Raw genomic sequence first — 23088 nt, forward strand, 5'->3', positions numbered from 1 at the left:
TGTTGGAATTTATAATTTTTATGTACCTTGCTAAATTAATTCTGGCCTTTTGTCCTCCACTTAAAGATGATCCTCTATCGCCAACGACGGTTTCTTCACCTTGTGGAAATTGTCTGAAGTCTACAGATAGTCCACATGCATAAACCACCTGAAATATTAATAAAATTAGTTGGTATTGGTATTTTGCCTTGAGGCAAGTTACATGAATTTCCTGATATGTGTAATTAATCGACTTAATCAATAAAAAATAAATTAATTTATGAGTGATTAATAGTATTTCGAGTGGATTTATTACACATAATTGAAAACGAACAAACACGTTAACTTGGAGAATTTTCTAAAAACAAATTTCCAAATATAAATAATTGTTATAATTGAACCAGTTTCCATAGAACTTTAATGGTTTAGCATGTTTATTAAGACCAAGTACTCTATCGTTATACCAAGTAAATAGTCTAATTTTTATTTTAACAAACGTCAAAAAAACTACTCATTTTCTCAAACTTTGATAAATTTTTAAAATTAAACTACTTGTCGTAAGGCCGTAATATTTCAGTATGTTCTATAAGACCATGATATATATCGCTAAGAAAAAGTTTCATAAAAATCAGCTTATATTTTTTTTTCAACAGTTAATTACAAGAAACCGGCTCGGTAGATTTTTACCTAAAACTAATCAGTATCATGCCCAACTAATATATTTCGAACAGTTTTTGATTTTTTTAAATCGATTCGGTAGTATGAGCTTAAATGTGGACAAAGGGTTCAACACGTTTTTCCAAATTAAAAAGAAACGACTTGGCAGATCACCGCACAAAACTGACAAACGATAGTCCTCATCGAGATACATCAAATGGCTTTTAAATTTCTGAAATCGATTTTCAGGCGTTTTTGAGAAAATTTTGATGAAAGTTCTAATTTTGACAAATGCCCAAAAATGATACTAATTTTTGCAAATTTTAACAAATTTTTAAAGTTAAACGATTTGTCGTAGGTCCGTAATATTTCAGTATGATCTATAAGACTATGCTATCTACCATCAAAAAAATAATAATAAAAATCGTCGAAATAATTTTATTTAATACTTTATTACAAGAAAACGGCCCGACCGACCTTTACCAAAAACGCACGATTCCCAACCAATATCTTTCGAACGGTCTTTGAATTTTCAAGATCGATTAAGAATTGCGGACTAAAAATGGACGAATTTTTTTTAATTTTTTCGCAATTTACAAAGAAACGGCTGGGCTGATCGTCGCGCAACTTTGATAAACTCTAGTCCTCAAAGACATACTTCGAATGACTTTTAAATTTTTGAAATCGGCTCAGTCGTTTTTGAGAAAACGTCGGTTTACGGCAAAAAATCTGTTCACATACACACACACATACTTTTCCAAAATTTGGTCTCATTCGATTCAGAATGGCTTGAAACGTCGAGAAAACATAAAATTAGCGAATAGGATTTTTTTATGAAAACATAAACTTGTAATGCTGTATTTCATGGAAGATTTCATCTTAGGCAAATGCAAGACATTCTTTATTTTACTAAATCTCACCATATGTGAAAACAAGTTATTTAATCTAGGGAAATATTTGCATTTTATGAAAAACTTCTAAATTTAAATTAATGAAGAAACCAAAAGTGGTGCCATAATGATTGCAGCAAGTGGTACTTTAAATATATAAAATTTGAGTAATAGAATATGATTTAAAAATAATTTTCTTATATTTACCTTGTCATATCTTTCTTTGTTAAAAGGCAGACCAAATAAGATATTATTTTTGACTGTCCCTGGGAAAAGCCAAGCTTCTTGAGAACTGTAGGAAGTTGTACCTTCTACTTGCATGGTTCCAGATTTTACTGGCAATTCTCGCAAAAGGAGTTGTAGGAGAGAACTCTGAAAATTATAAGAAAAAATTATCAATCCACGTAAATTCCTTCCAGAAACCTGAAAACAGACATAGGATTCTGATCTTGTCCAAAAAAAGAAGGGGAAAGAAAATCTCCCCAAGAAGTCCTAAATGCTTACATAAGAATAGTTATTTTCTTTACACTTGATTAATTTTTAGGTGATTGCAGTGTAAATTTTGTAAGGCATTATTATTTTATTACCTTTCCCGATCCAACAGGTCCAACAACAGCACAATAAACTCCTTTACTCAAATTCAAATTCAAATTCAAGGTATTAGTTATAGAACTTTCCTTCCAACTGGCTTTGCAATTCTTCAAAATCACAGTTCCTGATTTAATACTGGCATTCACTCTATCGATTCCAGTATCTTCAGGAGGTTTCACCAGTAATTTATCCAATTCGGTGACGTTTTCTGATTCTTCGGTTATATTCCTGGATAAAGGTCTGGTCATTTCGATCTGGTGAACTTTGGAATCTGATTTGAATCCTCCGTTTTTGTGGAGATCAGAGTTTCCGTTGACTGGTTTGATTTTTTCTGAATATTCTGGTCGGCTGTCTGTGCATTCTTCTAGCATTAGGAACTCCTATAGAAAAGAAAAGAAAGTTCAGAACAAAAATTGTGATTATTTGGAATTATATTTTATTTATTTGGAATTATGTATTATATTTTAAAAAATTAAGGATTTTAGGATATCTGTTATTAATGTCACAAAAGAATCCCATAAGATTTGTACCTGTAATCTTTTAACTGAGATCAAGGCTTCACCTCCAAATGTCATTCCCATTGGATACAAAATAGCCATAGTCAGTTGCAGAATGTTATACATTTGTGCCAAAGAGAACACAATGTTACCGTGTATCTGGAAAAATAATAGAATTGTAAAAAAAATATTAGAGTCCACAAATTATATCATTAATAAACGTAATTATTAGTTATAAATTATTATATTATCCAGCTTTTTTATTATTATTATTATCTCTTTCATTTACATCTGTCCAATGAAGGACATTCAATAAATTTGATGAATTTACAATAGTCGACCGAAAAGGGACGTCGTATACTACAAGGGCATGTTGAAAAAACAACAAAAATTCACAATATTTTATTGACAATCATATAATTTTAACTATTTACTTATTAAATAAATTCTCATAAATAATGATTCATTTATTTCCATTTTTTATCAGGAGAGTGTTAATTATCCAGCTTGATGACTTATTTATTGGTGAAGTTTATAAATGGTTGTATTATGAACTGGTGAACTCTAAAATTAGTTTTTAATGGCAATATATTATTTTTTTATGGTTTTGATTATTAATTACCTCTTGTCCCAATAAAACACATGCCAAAATAGTCAAAAATAGTGTAGTTCTTTCTGTAAAAACATTTATGGCCAAAGAGATTCCTCTCAAGTAAGCTGATCTTCTGACCATGATAATTTCTAACCTGCAAAGAAATAAAAATATTTATTTAGATATGTAATATTGTTTTTAACTTCCCGTAGTGTAATTTTTGCATTTCTCGACGTTTTGGGGGTGTCTGAACATTTTGGCATACCTCAGAAAAAATGGATGTGCGTGTGTATTTGTGTGTGTGTATTTTGTATGTAATTTTTTGTCCACGTTTTCGGGCGCACGGATCAAACGATTTGAATGGTTTAGAAAACATTCTATTCCTATTGATAGGGAGATGTGCTGATTAGTTTTTAGCAAAGGCAGGTGCAGAAAATTCAAATCGAGTTTTTGAGAGAACTGAGTATCGGATTCGAATGCTCTAAAAAACATTCAATTTGTAATGAATGGGAGAAAAGGTGATTAGTTTTTGGCAAAGACAGGTCTCGCCATTTCGAAGATACAGAGCTAAATGTGCAAAAAATGGCAGTTTTTGAGTGAACTAACGTCCAATTTGAATGATCTAAAAACTTTCTGCTTGTAGGACAAAACCATTGCTTCTGAGGATGAAAAATTATTACATCTTTTTTATTTTCCATAAAATATATTTGTAATTTTAGATTGAAGATTCAAAAAATTACCCAGGCTAAGCACAGTCTAAGCGTCACTCTAGTACAAATGTTTACCCAAGTGCGTTTAGACTGTACTTTTCCAATTTTATGAAAACTATTGAAAAATGTGAAAACGCCGCTAAGCTAAGCACAGTATAAGTGAAAATGTCGCACAGAAATATTTGCAAATGCGTTTAGACTGTGACTATACTATATTTTCCAATTTCGTGTAATTATTTTGGGCAATTATTTTTTTTAAATTGAATTCGAAATGAAATGACGATTGTTAATGTTCTGGAGATAAATTGATTTATGATTTACATTTGATTTACTCAGATATAACAAGATAGTAAAAATAATGAAAATTACAGTATTTGTAATGATATATTTGAATACGTTTAAAATTTCTCGAATATTTCATTACGGTACGGGAAGTTCCAGCAATTTGCCTTAAGGCACGATGCCACACACCACTAGTTTACTAATATTTCAAGCATAATTTGATAACTATAATTTTTACTTACTTTCTGGCCTTTGCCACCAATTTCCTAAAAGGCTCTTCCCAGGCATACATTTTTACCACTTGGATACCATTTAGGAGTTCGTTCATCAATCTTACTCTCTCATCTGTTCGGTGGGCGATTTTTAATCTTAAATTGGCAGACAATCTGCTGAGGTAACCTGGAATAAAAAAACAATTGGATTACATAACATATGATTATTAAAAAAAAATTCACACATTTTTTGTGGAAATAATTAATTTGAGATAATTTGAGTTAGTTGTGTCTTTTAATACTTTCAACAAAGACGATTACTTGATCTTATTTGAGACCTGTAAACTCAAGAGAAAATTTCATATTAAACTGCTTGATATCGACCTGGTCGAGTTGGCTTCAAACTCTGGACTAGTTGAAGTGAAACTTCTTTAGCGCGACTAGGGTGTAAATCCGTACAAATGCAACGGAAGTCCGTTACGCCCGAACAGTTCGTCATTCGCTTTCGATGAGATCATTTCTATACGGGTCGATTGTGATTAGTCGTCGTGCATGTGAATAGACATTTATCGTTGTATGCGTACCGGCATCAACGTTGTATACGTAGTACAAATCGTGATTTAATGAAAAATAAATCAGAAGAATATATTGCCCTGTTTCTTGAAAATAATAAAACAATTGTGCCGTGTATTGAACGTAAGTTTATTGATTAGAAGGAAAAAAGAATGAGATTATATCGCCAGCGCAAAAGTAAAAAAATACCATCAGTCAATGAATGTATGTTAATTTTAAATACATAAAGTTCTTCAAACACAATTATTACATGATGAGTGAAGTTGCGAAAACAATATTTCTTTAGGCGTTGTTTAACATAATACACTGTGTGAACGAATATTATAGAATTTACTAGTCAGTAATTACTTCATTTCTCTAATGAAGGTTAATTTCTAAATGCTAATTACAATGACAAACCGATCATGTCATATTTGAAGTATTGCTTTAATCACATTATTGTTTTTAAATATCATACATATTTTTAATGCTATTATAAATACATATATAATTTATAATTTATCATTATATAAATGTGTATAATGGTCGACACTAGCGAATGCATGAGTGCATCACGAGTGTTACCATATTACTAATAAACATTATTCAAAATTGTTATATGATGTATATATTTTTACTTAACTTAAATTTGCTACTTTTTTAAGTTTTACTTCAATCGCGTGTGAACCTTACGCGCACTCTTTTTTGTTTGTATATCATCACTATTATTATACTTTTTGGTGGTAGTGCGTCGTTGGCGCCTTGTCTAATTGCATCCAAATCGAGTTGGAACTAGTTTTTGTTTATCCATTGTCACAAAAGACACAGGTGATTAAACAAACAATGCACCTCATCCGAGAAGATGCATTTTTTGTAATATGTGTACAAATTGTCATAACATAATTTTTTTAAACGATTATGTCCCCAGACTTCAAAGCAAAAAAAGTATAGTTGCATATTTATGTAAGTTTTATTGTTATGATAATTTCAAATGTCTGGTAGAGATGATGTCATTGAAATTTTATATTAAATTGAAGTCAAATGTTTTTACAAATTCTTGGTTTTTTACTGATGAATATAATGATGACCAAAAATAGAAAATATGTACAGTGGATCCCAAGTCAATTTATATCCATTATTTTTCAATCCAGGGGAGAATGCAACTGTGCACTCTTCCAAGTATTCAACAATTTATTTGCAGACAGTTTCTTTTTTGTAATATTACTCATAAAATTCACTAAATGTCTATCGAACAAGTGTAAATTATATCAACAATAAAAAAAAACTTCAGTAGATTGAATGTATTTGCTGACTATTATATAATTTATTATTTTCTACTCACTTTGTAAAGGAACGCTCTGTATCACGATAGCAGAAACTCCTGCAAACATAGCAATTCCAACAGATCTGTAGATCACATGAGCTATTATTATTCCCTGGATTGGCATGATCCAAATGAAATTAAGGTACTCGGATGCCATGTCGAAACGTTGGACATCGTTCGACATCAAGTTCACCAGATGACCAGCTGATACTCGATGGGATTGAGAGGCTCTGCTTAGTCTTAGTAGCTGGAAAAAGACAATTAAACAGGTTCCTTTTTGTCTAATCGGTTTGAAGGTAAAATAATATTTTTTCTGGGTTTTCCTTACTTTTCTGTAAACCAAGGAGCAGCAAGCAACCCTGCACCTCATCCCGATCTGCATCTGCTGCAAAGTGCTGTGATGGTAAATGAAGAGCAGGATGACGCTCAGGAGAACCACGCAGGTTGCAGCAATCCAGGCTTCTTGTTTAGTCATTTCACTTTGAGGATCGAAGTATGATATTAAGTATCTGAGGCATATCGGCTGCAGTATCCTGGAAACAGAAGAAGATACTAGATTTAGATGGATTTTGTATCAACGTCTTAAGCCCGGTGCACACGACGCCAGTATTTTTTGTAACATATTTTTTGTCAAGCTTTTATCGCAAGATGAGCGTATTTAAACTTAAAATATGACTTTAACATTTTATTATTATTTTATTTAATACTTATAGAAAGAAGATGAGATCATCACATGGATTTATTCTAATACATATATGTTTTATGTTTCCATTCCAACAAAATAGTTTCCTTACGATAACAGTTTACCTTACGCTCACCTTACGATAAAAGTTTGACAGAATATGTTACAAGAAATTCTGGCGTCGTGTGCACCTGGCTTTAGATAATTTAGTGTAATACAAGAAAATTTTACATTTTGTTCGAAAAATTTCACGCAACTAAGAATACACGTGTTGTTTGGTGGGGGAGAAGGGTAATTTTGAATATCTTGAAGGGGGGGGTGGTCCAAAAATACCTAAAATTCAAGGATTATTTGGTATAATGCAATGAGATTTGTTTGTGAATTTTATTTGGAGGTATTTGGGGGGCGTCCATTAACCACGTGAGTCTTGTAGGAGACAAAAAATCACAAAAATTCACAAAAATTCACCTGGGTGAGAGAGGGTTCTAGTAAGATATCACGTGTATTTATTTTTTACCCGAATTTAAAAAAAAGAATGCGCGAAAGGTTCACACGCGATTGAAGTAAAACTTATTTACTACTGTACAAGATGGCATTTAAATGAAAATAAATACATCATATAACAATTTTGAATAATGTTCATCAGTAATATGGTAACACTCGTGATGCACACATTTATTAGTGTCAACCATCATACACATTTATATAAAGATAAATTATAAATTATATATTTATAATAGCATTAAAACATGTATAATATTTAAAAACAATAATGTAATTAAAGTCATACTTCAAATATGACATGATCGGTTTGTCATTGTAATTAGCATTTAGGACTTGAATCTTTATTAAAGAAATGAAGTAATTGCTGATTAATAATTTCTATAATATTCGTTCACACAGTGGATTATGTTAAACAACGCCTAAACAAATATTGTTTTCGCCACTTGACTCATCATGTAATAATTATGCTCGAAGAAATGCATGTAATTAAAATTAACATACATTCATTGACTGCTTGTATTTTTTTTACTTTTTCGCTGGCGATATAATCTCATTCTTTGAACAGATGTAATATCTGTCTTGCCTAAAAATATTTTCCATTTTAATAGCTTCAAAAATTTATAGAAACAACGAATAATACAGAAATAATTTCTAATCAATAAACTTATGTTTGGTACACGGCACAAATGTTTAATTTGTTTTTTTATTTTCAAAGAACAGGGTAAAATATTCTTCTGATTCAGGCATTTTTCATTAAATCAAGATTTGTATTACGAAGTAACTTTAAAATGTTTATTTATCTTTTTCAAAAATCCCTAAAAAATCGATCACGTGATTAATGATTAATGAATGCCCCTTTGTGTAAATATTTTTGAAGAAAATGTGTGAATATAATATAGATATACATAGGCAAAATAATAAACAACAAAGGCACAAGTTTGGTAAAATACATACTAGACAATTCTGAAAGGTATTGTGAGTGAATAGACTTGTTAAATTTTCAGGAGCAGATTATTATATTGTAAAAAAAATTAAAAATACTCAGAATTTCAGGAAAAATATATATAAATTATAAAAGTGTTATGTCACTTGCTTAACTATCTGGTCTTTCGATGATTTAACTAATAGTTAAAACGTGTTTTGTTCAAAATATAATTGAATGACTGATCGAGAAAACCACGTATGCAATGTTCATAGAAAATAATGATTAATTACATAATTTAATCATAATTTGTCATAATAACTCATTATTATGCAACATGGAATTTTATATAGAACATAGGAACAGATATATAAAATATACATTTTCATTTATTTTCCGATCAACCGATTTGAATGGTTCAAAAAATATTCGATTCCTTTTAATAGGGAGATGTACTGAGTAGTTTTTGGCAAAAGCAGTTGCAGCCGTTTAGGCGTTACTTAGCAAAGCGTGCCGAAAATAGCAATCGAATTTTTGAAAGAACGGAGCATCCGATTCGAATGATTCAAACAACATTTAATTCGTAATGAAGGGAAGAAGTGGTGATTAGTTCTTGGCAAAGGCAGGTCAAGCTGTTTCGGAGATACGAAGCAAAATGTACATAAAATGGCAGTTTTTGAGAGAAATAAGCATCTGATTTGAATTATTTTAAAATTTGAATGATATTAAAACTTTCTGCTTGTGTTGACGAAAGGATAATTTTTAGGAAAAGAAAAAAAATCTTTTATTTAATAAATAAAAAATTAAAAAAATCGGATTTTCAAAATTTTAATTTGGTACGGGAAGTTTCAGCAATTTGCCTGAAGGCACGATGCCTTACACCACTAGTTTATCGTTGTATTATATACTATATTTTGCATTTGATATTTCATTATGCTTACAGAAATTCTATTAGTTTTTATTAAAAAGCAAAAACCTGATTTTCAAAATAAACTTACGAAAACTTTGCTACAGTTTTAAATATTGAAAAATCATAATTATTATTGAAAAACGATAAGTAGATTATTCACGCATCCAAAAGCTTTTGCAACTTGCCTTAAGGCAAAATGCCACTGGGTACTAATTATAATTATTCCCAAATTAATAATGAATATCCTCTGATTATAGTTTTACTAAAAACAGAAACCGAAGTAAATTCCCTTTATATTTTTTATACAAAAAAATCAAAATATATAAAATGGTCACAATCGGATTTTGCTTGAAATTCACATGTTCGAAAAATACAATTTTTGATAATCTTTATAAATTTTTTTAATACCGCTTGATATCAAGCTCTTCCAGGTTGATATCGAACCCGGAATTAGTGTTTGTCAGACTACATGGCCAGTTCAAAACGTATTTTTTGTTGAAACTTGTTTGTAATTATAATTTCGTATTACATAATAAATGCATCTAGTGCATTGTGTGATGCATTTTATTTACGCGGAAATTGACGACAATTCATTTTCCTAATTGTTTATCGGTGATTAATTTCTTGTCAACAATTCAAATGTTAATGAATAATGGATAACATCCGCGAATTGTTACATAAAATTTGTTTTTGCGATATTCTGGTAACTGGAAAACAAGTCGAAGAATCCGACATCAGATAAATAACTATTAAACTATAAAAAACTAGTATTTTATCTTGCAAAAATTATTCTCTGAATTTAAAAATTGTGAAAAAAATGCATTTATATTATTTTCAATTTATACAAATTTTGTCTACAAAATTTTATTATCTAAATAAGGAAGAGTTTGACCTTTGCCATAATTTTCATTTCCACCTTACATCTTAGATTTCTCATTAGAATCTTGTAAGGAGAGAATATCATTTTGCAGTACATATTCCAATTACATATTTAGTTAATTAGCAGGATTCCTAGAATTTTTAATTGTAAGCAGTAGTGAATTGGATATCATAAGTTCCTAGTTTTACCTCGACATAGTTGGCAATTAAAATACTACACCTAAGGTCACCTGAATTAATTGTCATCTTAAGTACAATTTATTTTGTTGAGGGTGCTATGAGTCATATTTATTAATGTGGAATAGTTGTAGAATTTATTAGACTATTTACTCACCTAATGCAAGCAAAATCGATGAACACTATAAGTCCCCAAAAGGAGTAACTTTTAAGGAAACTGCTCTTGATGGCGTTGATCAATCTAGGTTTCCTTTTTTCCTTCAAACTGATCTGCAATTCTCGGTTCCAATTTTTCTCCAATTCATCTGCCAGAGCCTCCGATTCATCCCGCTTAAGAGGCGCATATAAGTCTTCTTGTTTCAAACTTCGGGCTGTTCCGGTTGTGAAAATTTCTTTCATCCACCTGAAAAAAATTATAAGATAAAATAATTTTATTGTTTGTATATAATTTTCATTTTATTATTTTATCAGTACTACGGGTTTTTTCAGCTAAGTTTGTTCTGGTATATCTTAACCTAATATTTTTTTTTGAAAAGACAACCTAGCGGTCAACCACTTCTTTGTCATATCTACTAGCGTCGGCGTGAATATATTTTGCAGATTGCCCAGTTTATTTACGATCTATAATGTCAAGCGAAAATTCAATATAATACTGCTTGATATCGAGCTGACCGAGGTTAAGGCCAGTGCGCGTTTCTAGTCTGTAAACCACGTGACGGGCTTCACTACTAATCTAAAGTACAAAAGTTATTCAGATTATTTTCTTTCGATAAGTATGATTTTACAAAAATAACTAAAAAGATTTCCCGAACAAATATACTATTTTATGAAAGTTTATTAGTTCGCGTGTGAAGACATTTTTCATATATAATTCATCGGTGTGCGTTTTACGAAATAGTTAAACTATATTTAGTAACACAACAATTGATCGCATGCACGATATAAATTCGAATAAAAACAGGGGTTGCAAACATTTTTACAAAAAAAAAAAATAGGAATTAATCATACTAATAATATATTATGTCTAGAAAACAACTATTCTCATTTCAATTCATGATGTTTGTTACATTCGTCTCGTTTATAAACTTATTAAAATCAAGCGTAGCAACTTACATTAGTTATGAATTTAGTCAAGAATAAATTTTTGGATTTTTTTGTTTTTTATTACCTCTCTGTAGCATTTAGTTACATACATCAAAAATACAGTGAACATAAAATTCACAAACTGAATTAAGTGGGAGTCTGCTTTAGAGGCTTTAAAAAATCCTTTTTTTTTGCAAAAATGTCTTTCAAAAATACCCAAGAATTTATCCCTAACACGAAAAATTGGTGAATTTCTCACTTTTTTCTGAATTTTTTAGATTTAACTAAAATCTATACTATTGAAAATATACATTTGTTTTGGTTTTTTCTTTCGGATGGAAATTATAACCTGCCAATTGACGAGCGCGTGGCGCAAAATGCTTATGCCCGGCATATTATTACTTGTATTTTAATGAAAAAAATTGAGAAGAATGTTGAAATATATAACAATAAAACCTGAAAGTATTGTTTCAATTAAATATTTATTTTCTTCTCTAAAAATTCCTCAAAAAGAGCGATTTTTTGAAGCCTCTAAATGTTGTATTTTATAAAATCGAGTTTTCCTAAATGTTATTTGTTAAGTAAATAATTATACCTCATTAATTAATGAGTAATAATCAAAATACAACTCTGAAAATATTTGTTTTATTTTTTTTATCTGGGCTTTTTATATGAGTATATCTGGGTTCTATCGACTTGCTTAGTTTATTTTGTTTGAACATATTTTCATCATTGAATATTAAAAATGCTACGAACTTTATTTGGACTGAATATGCCTTATTTTATAAGCAAAAAAAGTTCACATACTTCAATTTACTACACAAAAAACAGCCTATAGAATTAACGTAAAAAAAATGTTTTTCATAGTCAATTGCTTATTGGAGCAATTACTACAATTTGTTTTTTTTCTTTTATTTTTTATTTATTTATTTTTCTTTATTTTTAATTCATTTTTATTTATTTATTTATTATAATTATTAGTAGTGTTTTTATTTCTTTCTATGGCTATTATTGTTATTATTATTATTTTATTATTATGTGTAATTTAGCCATATAACTCATAAGGTATGTAAATAGATCTGATTGTTATATCCTCTGTATCTCCGAAATCGCTAGACCTGCCTTACCAAAAATAAATTTAAAAAAATGCCGAAAAATACTTCAATTTATAGTATAGATAAACGCCTTATTCTAATCAAATAGTTAATAGGACCTTTATAGTTATTTTTAGACCTTTTAAGTAGTTGTGATGAAAAAGTCAGTCATGTGACACAAATCAATAATATAGAGAAGCGAGCGACAATATTATTCAAAAAAAATTTTTTTTGTATATCGAAATTGATTCGGATTTATTTTAATTCCAGCTAAAATTCTAAATTACACTTGCATACTTGAAATAAGTAATTTTAACATTGCAATTCAGTTTATATAATTTTTAGAAATATGAGATAAGGTCCTTCATTCTAACTCCGCTTGATTGAGTTTTGTTTATTTACTTTAAAAAACATTTTACTTCTAATAACGAAATGAATAATTGATCAAGTTTTTGGTGAGGCAGGTCTAGCGGTTTTGGAGATACAAAGAAAAAAAAAATAGGTATCTGATGGGGGTCAAAAATGAACATTAGACTTATGCACATCAAATTATCAGATATTTGATAAAGTTTTTAAATATGGGTACTCTTTTTTGTTACAATTTTGTTGAGTTCCGTACCAACCGTTAATTTTTAAAGTTTACTTATATGACTCAAGCAAATTTCAAAATTTTTCGAAAAAAAAATTTCAAAATTTTCAAAAATATACAAAGTTTTATACTTCCAATATGAATTTTAAATTTACAATTTAATTTGTAAATGGTTATATTTCAAATGCGTTACTTCAACCGTAAGAAATACATCCTCAGATGGATTCACTGGGCACCTCTTGCTAATGTAAACTTTCTCAAGTGTTTTGAGCAATAAGATAGCCACTTTATATTTTATGAACGATAAAATATATAGTGATTATAATTATCTATTTGAAAATGTTTAAAACATTTCTTGTAAATCATAGAAAAATTGTTATTGCTTACTGATTTTTCTCCCTCGAATTCTGGTACGGGAAGTTTCAGCAATTTACCTTAAGGCACGATGCCATACACACCTAGTTTGATGCAGTTTTCGACTAAAATTGTTGCCAACTCCTGTCCCGTATTATAATATAGTATCATATAACTATCTGCGTATAATATATATGTTTGTTCTCGTTATCATATTGTTTCGTGCTCGACAATGATAATTGTTTTAAAATTTACGACGGCGTAAATTTTATTGACACCTCTTCTTGCTATATATATGAAATCGTAAACACAATTCGAGACGAATTATTATTGTCACACCATGCAAATAATATAGAACAATCGTTATAACTTTCTTATGAATTTCTGAAAATTTTGGAATTTGTTTGAACCGTATAAAAAGACTTTAAAAACAGAAATGGACATACATTCATTTTCTCTAAGATATACCAAAATGTTCAGAACCTTTTGAACCGTAAAAATATATAAAAATTTTCATTTTTGATTTTTTTGCGAAAACTATAACTCACCCTACGGCAAGTTAAAAAGCAAAATCTATTTCTGAAATAATTTCCTCCACGTGTTTTCCACTTAATCGTGACAATAATTTATAAAAAATCATATGACATTGAGTTTTTATTACAAAATTCGAATTAAAATAAAATCGCATGTTCTTTATCGCAATTTTTATATTATTTAAAATGATTGAGAATTCATGCCGAGCATTCGTTTAAAATTAAATGCACCAGGAACATGCACACATAAATCACATAAATCGCAAATCATTCTATTTAAGTAAATAATGGATTTTGGCGACACATTTAATATAGTAATATTTAGAAAAAAATTTGAAATGAGATATTTTGGAAATATTTCTTTAATATCAATCAGAAATTTTGACCTAGGTTAGGATACCAGGTATTTTGTCCTCGGGGCAACCCAGTGGTCAACCACTCTTCTAGTTTATATGTAGGTTATATTTATTACATACTAGCCGGTCCGACAGACTCCGTCCTGTCAAAAAAAATTGTAATGTGGCGGTGTTTTGTGCCTACCTTTTTTCTATTCTTTGCAAAAAATTATCCTGAACAGAACCGTCACCCTGGTAATAATTCGGTGTGAATTAAGAATAATTAAATAAAACACTATAAGCATTTAAAAGTAAGTAATTTTAATAATGTAAATCATAATTCAAAAATCAGTTCAATTTTCATTGTAGTGCTTTGTGATAAACGATTTGATCGTTTTCCAATACGGGAACAAAAACATACAATTTTCCATGTGAGAAATATGGGTTTTCTAAATTAATACCACAAACACTTAATGACACCATAAACGCACTGGAAACGCATTGGGATGCATGGTGCGAGAACATCTTCTGCTTTATACTATCCTTTGAATATAGTTGGTCGATATTTCGCAACATTATAATTGCCGATCCAACCTTTAATTGAAGATTGTGAGGTGACAATCCTAGCAAATCCAGCGAGTTTAAAGTTTAAAAACTCCGGTGGATCGTCTTGGTTAGTTGCCGAATCAACTGATTCGCCTGTAATTTGTTCTTGAATTTTGAAATTTAATAAATTTACATCAATGTTTTTGGCTGCCAATATAGCTTGATTAATAGAAAAATATTTCTATGTTTATATAAATATATTCAAAATTAGATTATCAAAAACTACACAAAATGTCATGACATAGATCATTGTTTTTTTTATAAATTGCGTTGCCTACTCGATTAAAGAAGAAAAGGGCTGTTTTTAGGGTTTTCCCGGCAATTATTCGTTTTTTTCTCGCCGTAACAACCATCCTTGGACCTCAACGAACATTTTAAAAAAAGAATTGGCCAAATTAGTCCAGGCGTTGTTGAGTTATGCGCTTACCAACACATTTTGCGATCCATTTTTATATATAAGATATACATATATCTAATGACAATGGCGTATATACGTTTTAACTGTGCCCTTAAAAATCATTTTCAACTTGGTATTATATTTCAGATCTATAACTTCAATTGAAAATTTCATATAATACTGCTTCATATCAAGCTGGGCAAAGTTAGGATCGGACCCATGAGTAGTTTGCACCAGCTCATGTTTTTCTAATAATAAACATTTAACTTTATAAAAAACATTTCTTTATATGAAAAGGTAGAGAAGTTTGCAAGTGGGCAAGTAGGCAGGTAAACTGGTGGAAAGGTAGATAGGTAGATAGGTAGAAAAGTAGAGATGTATACAAATAGACAAAGAGATCATATAAAATTTAAATAATATTTGATAAAATCGATTACTGAATAAGGAATCAAACAAAATTTATATTTATAATTCAAAACAGAATTTTACCATCACTGTTGGAGTAAATAATGCATCTCAAGTGTAAATGTCTAGTCGTGATATACTTGATTTAAATCTTTTGCTAATTACGTAGAATAACAATTTCTGAGAATAATTATTTTATTGTTTTATGACTTATAAACAAACTTTAATATGTTTTGTTCACTAAATTTGTATATTATCAAACAGGGGATTTTTATACAAATTATATAATTAGGAAAATCAAGTGATACAATAATATTCTGCGAGGTTTTGAACAATATTTTTGGTTACGAACTAACGTTTTACTTCTGATAATTTATTTATTAAGCACTGCAAAAAATCAAAACTAAAAAGTTTTGAATATCTTTACTTCAAAAAGTTTTTAGTTAGGCAGGTAGAAAAATAGGTAGGCAAGGAGGACAGTTATACAGGTGGTCAGATTGCCAGTTAGACAGATCAACAGATAATTAGGTAGTGGAGTAGAAAAAGAGACAGATCAACTGGTAGGATAATAAAGAGGTAGATAGATAGACTGGTGACTAGGTGGACAGGTAGACAGATAAGAGGGCGTCCATTAATCAGGTGAGGTTTTTAGTAAAAGGGAGATTTGACGAAAAATTACAAAAAATCACGTCGGGGAGGGAGATAGATGTCTAGTAAGATATCACCTATATTTTCCATGAAAATGAAAAAAAACGAATTTTCGAAAAAAATCGTTCAAAAAGTTTTACGAAATAAAAATACACGTGATGTTTGGTAGAAGAGTGGAGGTAATTTAAAATATCACGACGTATCACCAAGGATGAGGGGTTCGACGTATCACCAAGGTGAATAGGTGGACAGGTAGACAGGTGAACTAGCTCTACATGTAGACTGTGAATAGGTGGACAGATAATCATGTAGTCAGGTAGACAGACGGATGGATACACAGACATGTAAACAGGTTGATACGTAGATAGGTGAATAGGTAGACAGGTAGCCAGGTAAACAGATAGACAGGTGAACAGAAGAGTAACAGACAGGTAAATAGATAAAAAGGTAGAGCAGTTGACAAGTGGGCAAGAAGACAGGTAAACAGGTAGAGAGGTACATGAGTAGATAGGTATAAAGGTATACATGCAGGTCGTAAATAGATAGACATATAATTATGTAGTGGATACTCAGATATGTAAAAAACAGGTAAAATGGTAGGCAAGTGAACAGAAGACTAACTTGTGAATATAAACAGGTGGAAAGATAGATAATTTGGTAAATGGGCAAAAAAGCAAGGAAGACAGGTGGAGAGATGAATGGGTATACAGGTAAACAGGTAGACAAACGGTTTTATAACCATATATGTAAACAAGTAGATACGTAGATAGGTGAACAGGTGGACAAGTAGCCGGGTAAACAGGTGAATTAGTAACCTGGTGAATAGGTAGACAAGGAGCCAGGAAAACTGGTGGACAAGTAGCCAGATAAAGAGGAGAAATAATAGCCAGGTGAAAATGTAGACAAATAGCCAGGTGAAGAGCCAGGAAAACTGGTAGATAAGTAGCCAGGTGAAAAGGAGGACAAGTTGTCAGGAAAACTGGTGGAGCCAGGTTAACAGGTGGTCAAGGAGCCAGGAAAACTGGTCGACAAGAGATCAGAAAAACTGGTAGACAAGGAGCCAGGAAAACTAATGGACAAGGTCGTCAGGAAAACTGGTGGACAAGGAGCCAGGTCAAAAGGTGGACAAGTAGCTAGGTAATCCGATAGTCCACAGAAGACTAACAGACAGGTAAACAGGCAGTGAAATTGGCAAATGGGAAAAAAGGCAGGTAGACAGATGAAGAGGTAAATAGATAAATAGTTAAAGAGGTTGATGGGTAGAGGTTGACGAATAATTCACATAAAAGTTAAACTATATTTGTTATTTTTGATAAATATTAATTCGGGAAGTTACAATTCACCATAAGACAAAATATTACATGCACCTAATTTTTTATTCATATTTGAGATAGTCGTGCTGTAGATCAGTCAAATTAGATCTCTAGGTGTCATTAGATCATTGAAAATTTGTAAAGTATTAAAAATAATGATACTGTCATCAGATTTAAAAAAGCATATATTTATTTTGTTTGTTTCATTTCATCGTGATTAGAACATCAACATTTTTTTCCTAATAGCTATACCTGGTAGTCAGGAAAATTAGATCACTAATAGTCATTCGATAATCAAAAATTTGTAAAGTGTTAAAAATATTTATATTGTCGCCAGATTTCAAAAAACAAATACTTATTTTGTTGTTTATTTGTTTTATCTCATCATGATTAGAACGTCAAAATTTTTCTCCTCCTACCAACTGCCTGGTTGTCAGGCAAATTAGATCACTAATTAGATCATTAAAAATTTGTAAATTGTTAGAAATAATGATATTGTCATCGGATTTTAAAAACAAATATTTATTTTGTTTGTTTCATTTCATCAAGATTAGAACATCAAAATTTTTCTCCTAGTACCTACTACTTGGTAGTAAGGAAAATTTGATCACTAATAGTCATTAGATCATTAAAAATTTGTAAATTGTTAAAAATAATAATATTGTCATCAGATTTAAAAAAAATACTTATTCTGTTTGTTTCATCTCACCATGATTAGAACATCAAAATTTTTCACCTTGTTCCTACTACCTAGGTAGTAGGTACTAGGTGAAAAATTTTGATGCTCTTTTTAAGTTTGCAGTCTTTTACTAAGAATAATTGGTCATAGGTTTTTTATCATATCATTTTAAGTCATTTTGTATTAAGCCTCTAATATTAATTAATATCTTCTTGTTACTCTGATATCGCTAGCAACTGATGCAAGTATGATAAATCCATTATTTGTATGAAAGTTGTTCTAAACAATATTTCTCACAAGTGCATATGACGTAAATGTTTAATCGAATTAAAATAATTATAGGTATTTAATGATCCGATTACTACAACAGATCATGAATAAATTTATTGGAATTCCATCGACCTCCACAACTGAACAATTAAATGTCACAGTAATAAAATAATAATTGTCAAAACAGTAGTAAACGTTCCTAACACGTGTTTCTTGTAGTAAACATTTAATATACAACAAAACGTAATCACAGGAATTTCATTAATATAAAAGTTGTTATTATAATGGTAATTTATATCGATTTTATATTTATGAATGCGGTATTTTATGCGTTATATTGTTATATGATTTGCATAATTATTTGAAGTGCGTTGTTGGTAATGAAAAATCTAGGAAACGAGCAGCAAATTGTAACATTTGAGCAGAATTTATGTGAAAACAAACAAACACTTCTGATAAAAAATTAATAATTTTTTCCCAGTTTTTTTGAAGCATGTGTTTAATGTTATGAGGAGAAGTTTATGTTTTCATCAAAAAATTCGAGTCGCTAATTTTATGCTTTCTCGACGTTTCAAGCCATTCTGAATCGAATGAGACCAAATTTGGAAAAAGTATGTGTGTGTTCGTGTGTGTGTGTGTATGTGTATGTGAACAGATTTTTTGTCGTAAATCGACGTTTTCCCAAAAACGGCTGGACCGATTTCAAAAATTTAAAAGCCATTCGATGTATCACATTGAGGACTAGAGTTTATCTAGCGCGACAATCAGCCAAGCCGTTTCTTTGTAAATCGCAGAAAAGTGAAAAAAATTTCGTCCAAGTTTTAGCCTGTTCGAAAGATATTGGTTGGGAATCGTGATCGAAAACTGATTAGTTTTTGGTAAAGATCGACCGGGCCGTTTTCTTGTAATAAAGTGTTAAAAAAATTTTTTCACGATTTTTATGATTTTTTTTTACAGTAGATACCACAGTCTTATAGATCATACTCAAATATTACGTCTCTACGACGAGTCGTTTCATTTTAAAAATTCTTCGAAGTTTACAAAAATTAATATCGTTTTTTTGGCATTTGTCAATATTAGACTTTCCATCGACGTTTGTTCAAGAACGCCTGAACCGATTTTAGAAATTTAAAAGACATTTGATGTATCTCAAAGAGGACTATAATTTGTCAGTTTTGTGCGACGATCGGCCGAGCCGTTTTTTTGTAATTTGGAAAAAAAGTGTTAAGCTTTTCGTCCACATTTAAGCTCATACTACCGTATCGATTTAAAAAAATCAAAAACTCTTCGAAAGATATTAGTTGGGAATGATACTGATTAGTTTTAGGGGAAAATCTAATGAGTCGTTTTCTTGTAATTAACTGTTAAAAAAAAATCAAGCCGATTTTTATGGAACTTTTTTTGATGATATATATTATGGTCTTATACAACTTATTGAAATATTACGGCCTTACGACATGTAGTTTAATTTAAAAAAAATATCAAAATTTGAAAAAATGAGTAGTTTTTTTGACGTTGGTTGAAATTAACATTAGACGATTTACTTGGTATAACGATAGAGTACTTGGTCTTAATGAACGTACTAAACCATTAAAGTCCTACGGAAACTGGTTCAATTACTAAGATTTTTGAAAATTTGCTTCTAGAAAATCCTCCGAGTTAACGTGTTTGTTCATTTTCAATTAAGTGTTATAAATCCACTCGGAATACTTTCATTTACTAATAAATTAATTTATTTATCATTGATTAAGTCGATTAATTACATATATCGGGAAGTTCATGTACCTTTTGCCTCAAGGCAAAATACCAATACCAACTAGTTATTTGATAGTTTACTATTATCATTTTACTTACCAGAAAAATATCAAAGAAAAGCAATTCGCTTTGACTTTTGGGCTCTCCCTCAACTCTGCCTTGTGCGCCTCCATTTTGACAATCCTCTACCTTCTTCTTCCGAAGTCAATTTGTATCAAACTATTTTATTATTGATTATTTATCGCTATCCAATATGTGTCGATGTCATTTGATCGATTGTTCCAACATCAGGTCAATCGGTTAAAATAATTGATGTCATCGGAGAGATATCTGCAAATAGTAATCGAAATATAAATTAGAGTTGACAGATCAATAATTCATGATGCGTGTAAATTTATTATGTAATAGTTATGTAAGTAAATATATATACTAGATGACCCGACAGACGTTGTCTTGTACCCACGTCTACAATTCAAAAGCTCCAGATTTTTTAATATCCTATCCTATACTTTTTTAATATCCTATTTGATGTCCTGCCTTTGTGATTCAATTAGGGTCTTAGCATAAGCAGCATAAGAAATTCAGAAAAAATGATATAGAATCTGCGATAAAATACTTGATTTTACCAATTGCTTCAATAATTTAGTCTATAATTTTTATAATCTCGCACGATATATTAGTTTGCTTTTTGGCAATTATAATTTCTAAATTACATTTTTCTTACTAATAATTTAATAAACATTATTGTTTCAGTTTAAATCTTAGGTGAATTTGTTTATAAAATCTAGTTCATATGTGCATTCTGCAATATCAGATCAACTAACTAAATATTCCATATCCAATGCCAAAAAGATGAATTGTTGACACATAAAACAAAATTCTAAATCATTTTTTAATAAGTAAGAATATTTTTTTGTATTGTTAATTTAGTAAAGTAAACCAAAATGCGGCATGCATAAGTTTTAAAAAATAATGTATATGCAACTTATTGCATTATTTATTTAACTGAATTATATAATTACATCTGCCAAACATATACAGTTGATTGTATCCTATATTATTTTAATTTCTGGCACATCTCAGCAGCTTTTTGGCAATAATAATGTAGGCATTAAGTTTTTCTTGTATATTATATTCTAATATTATCTATGCTCTTGATTTCTACTAAATTCAAATTTCAAGTGAATTGACATTTATTTCTACATTATTACTATAGTTTTTTTGTTCATTAAATCTTAAAAATTTCCTTTGACGAACTTTAAAAACAATTATCAAAATCCGAATAACCGTTTAGGAGAAGTATCAAATCATACACTCTAACAGAAGAATTTTATATATAAGATTATTATTATTATTATTTGTATAAATGGAGCTCGATATTATGTCAGATTCGCTAAAACTAGAACTGAACCCCACTCTTCCCTGAATATAAATTTTTCAATAAAGTTACTTCAATTTATGGAATGTTACTTAAAACTTTCCAAAAAGAAGGTCAAAAAATAAATACTTTTTTTTTTTTTTTTTTTTTTTTTTTTATTTATTTTTTTTTTTTTATTTTTATTGGCCTCGCTTACTCGAGCATTTAGCCACCTACATTATTCTATACAATCATATACAATCTTCAATTTTATACTATCTTCTTCTTCATATAATCCTATTCTTCTTCTATACTTCTTAACTAACTTAACTTCATTCTTCTTTTACTATCTTCTCACTTCATCTTCTAACCACTATTTCTTCTTTCTTCTATACTTCTCATTACTTCTTACTTCAATTCATTTTTAAATTCTAATTATCTAATTTTTATACATTTTGATTTTACATACATATCTTATTAGTACAATTCATAATTCTATTATTATTCCAACTAGTTAATATTATTTTTCAAATTCTGGCCGGAGATTCGAACTCGGAACCTCCAGCATGTGAATCGGGAACGCTACTCTTGAGCTAATCCCGCCACAAATAAATACTTAATTCCTTTTCTATCTCCTCGCAGAATTTTCAAAATTTTGTAACTCAATAATCACATTCTTACACACCTAAAATAAAGTATTAAATTTTTGGATTGTTTAGAAATTGTTAAGGATTACCTTACTTAATAGAACAATGTTTGCCGGGTCAGCTAGTATATGCATATATAAAGTAGAGCGAGGCTTTAAGGTCCGAGGGTAAAAAAATCCAACACCAAAATCTCATATATGTGAAGTTAAGATTTTTTTAACTACAATATTTGAAAGTAGAGTGCAAAAGATGTATTATAACTAGACATCACCTTATTTGCTACGACGATGTTATCGGAAGATAAACAGCAATGTTTGAAAATCCATAACAAAAGTATTTTATTTCGTTATTAGTTCTTTTGGTTGTGAGCACTGTTGTTTAGTAAACGAGACCTTCATATAATTTTGAAGTACACATTATTTAATTGTTTTATAGGATGTATTGTTAGTTTTAAGTTAGATTCAACAGCTTTCTTAATATAACCTTTATAAAAGCTTACACGTGGTTGGGGTAAAAAGAACCAACTGAACCTTTATCCTGGCAAAGATGTAAGCATTAAAAACTAGTGCATAAAATAGTTAATTACGTCAAAAGAAAACAATTTTACCAGACTTATATTAAATAAATATTTATTACAACTTTGCTGATGATTATTTCTGACAA

General features: G+C 29.9%; 1 protein-coding gene across 1 annotated transcript in view; it reads right to left on the reverse strand.

Moving 5' to 3' along the window:
* The window catches only part of LOC113389480 (multidrug resistance-associated protein 4-like), a 35745-nt gene extending 15006 nt beyond the window's left edge, over positions 1-20739 (reverse strand). Inside the window, exons 1-10 of the mRNA XM_026626508.1 lie at positions 20521-20739; positions 10518-10763; positions 6615-6819; positions 6305-6533; positions 4441-4597; positions 3237-3360; positions 2648-2773; positions 2114-2497; positions 1734-1898; positions 27-148 (exon numbers count right to left, since the gene is read on the reverse strand). Coding sequence (XP_026482293.1) covers positions 27-148; positions 1734-1898; positions 2114-2497; positions 2648-2773; positions 3237-3360; positions 4441-4597; positions 6305-6533; positions 6615-6819; positions 10518-10763; positions 20521-20594 — 1832 coding nt within the window. The 5' untranslated portion in view covers positions 20595-20739. The remainder of the gene's footprint in view (positions 1-26; positions 149-1733; positions 1899-2113; positions 2498-2647; positions 2774-3236; positions 3361-4440; positions 4598-6304; positions 6534-6614; positions 6820-10517; positions 10764-20520) is intronic.
* Between the last annotated feature and the right edge of the window lie 2349 nt (positions 20740-23088).

Source organism: Ctenocephalides felis, unplaced genomic scaffold (genome assembly GCF_003426905.1).
Source record: "Ctenocephalides felis isolate EL2017-DRISC unplaced genomic scaffold, ASM342690v1 CF-g0.4_SCAFFOLD_03573, whole genome shotgun sequence".
Taxonomy (NCBI): domain Eukaryota; kingdom Metazoa; phylum Arthropoda; class Insecta; order Siphonaptera; family Pulicidae; genus Ctenocephalides; species Ctenocephalides felis.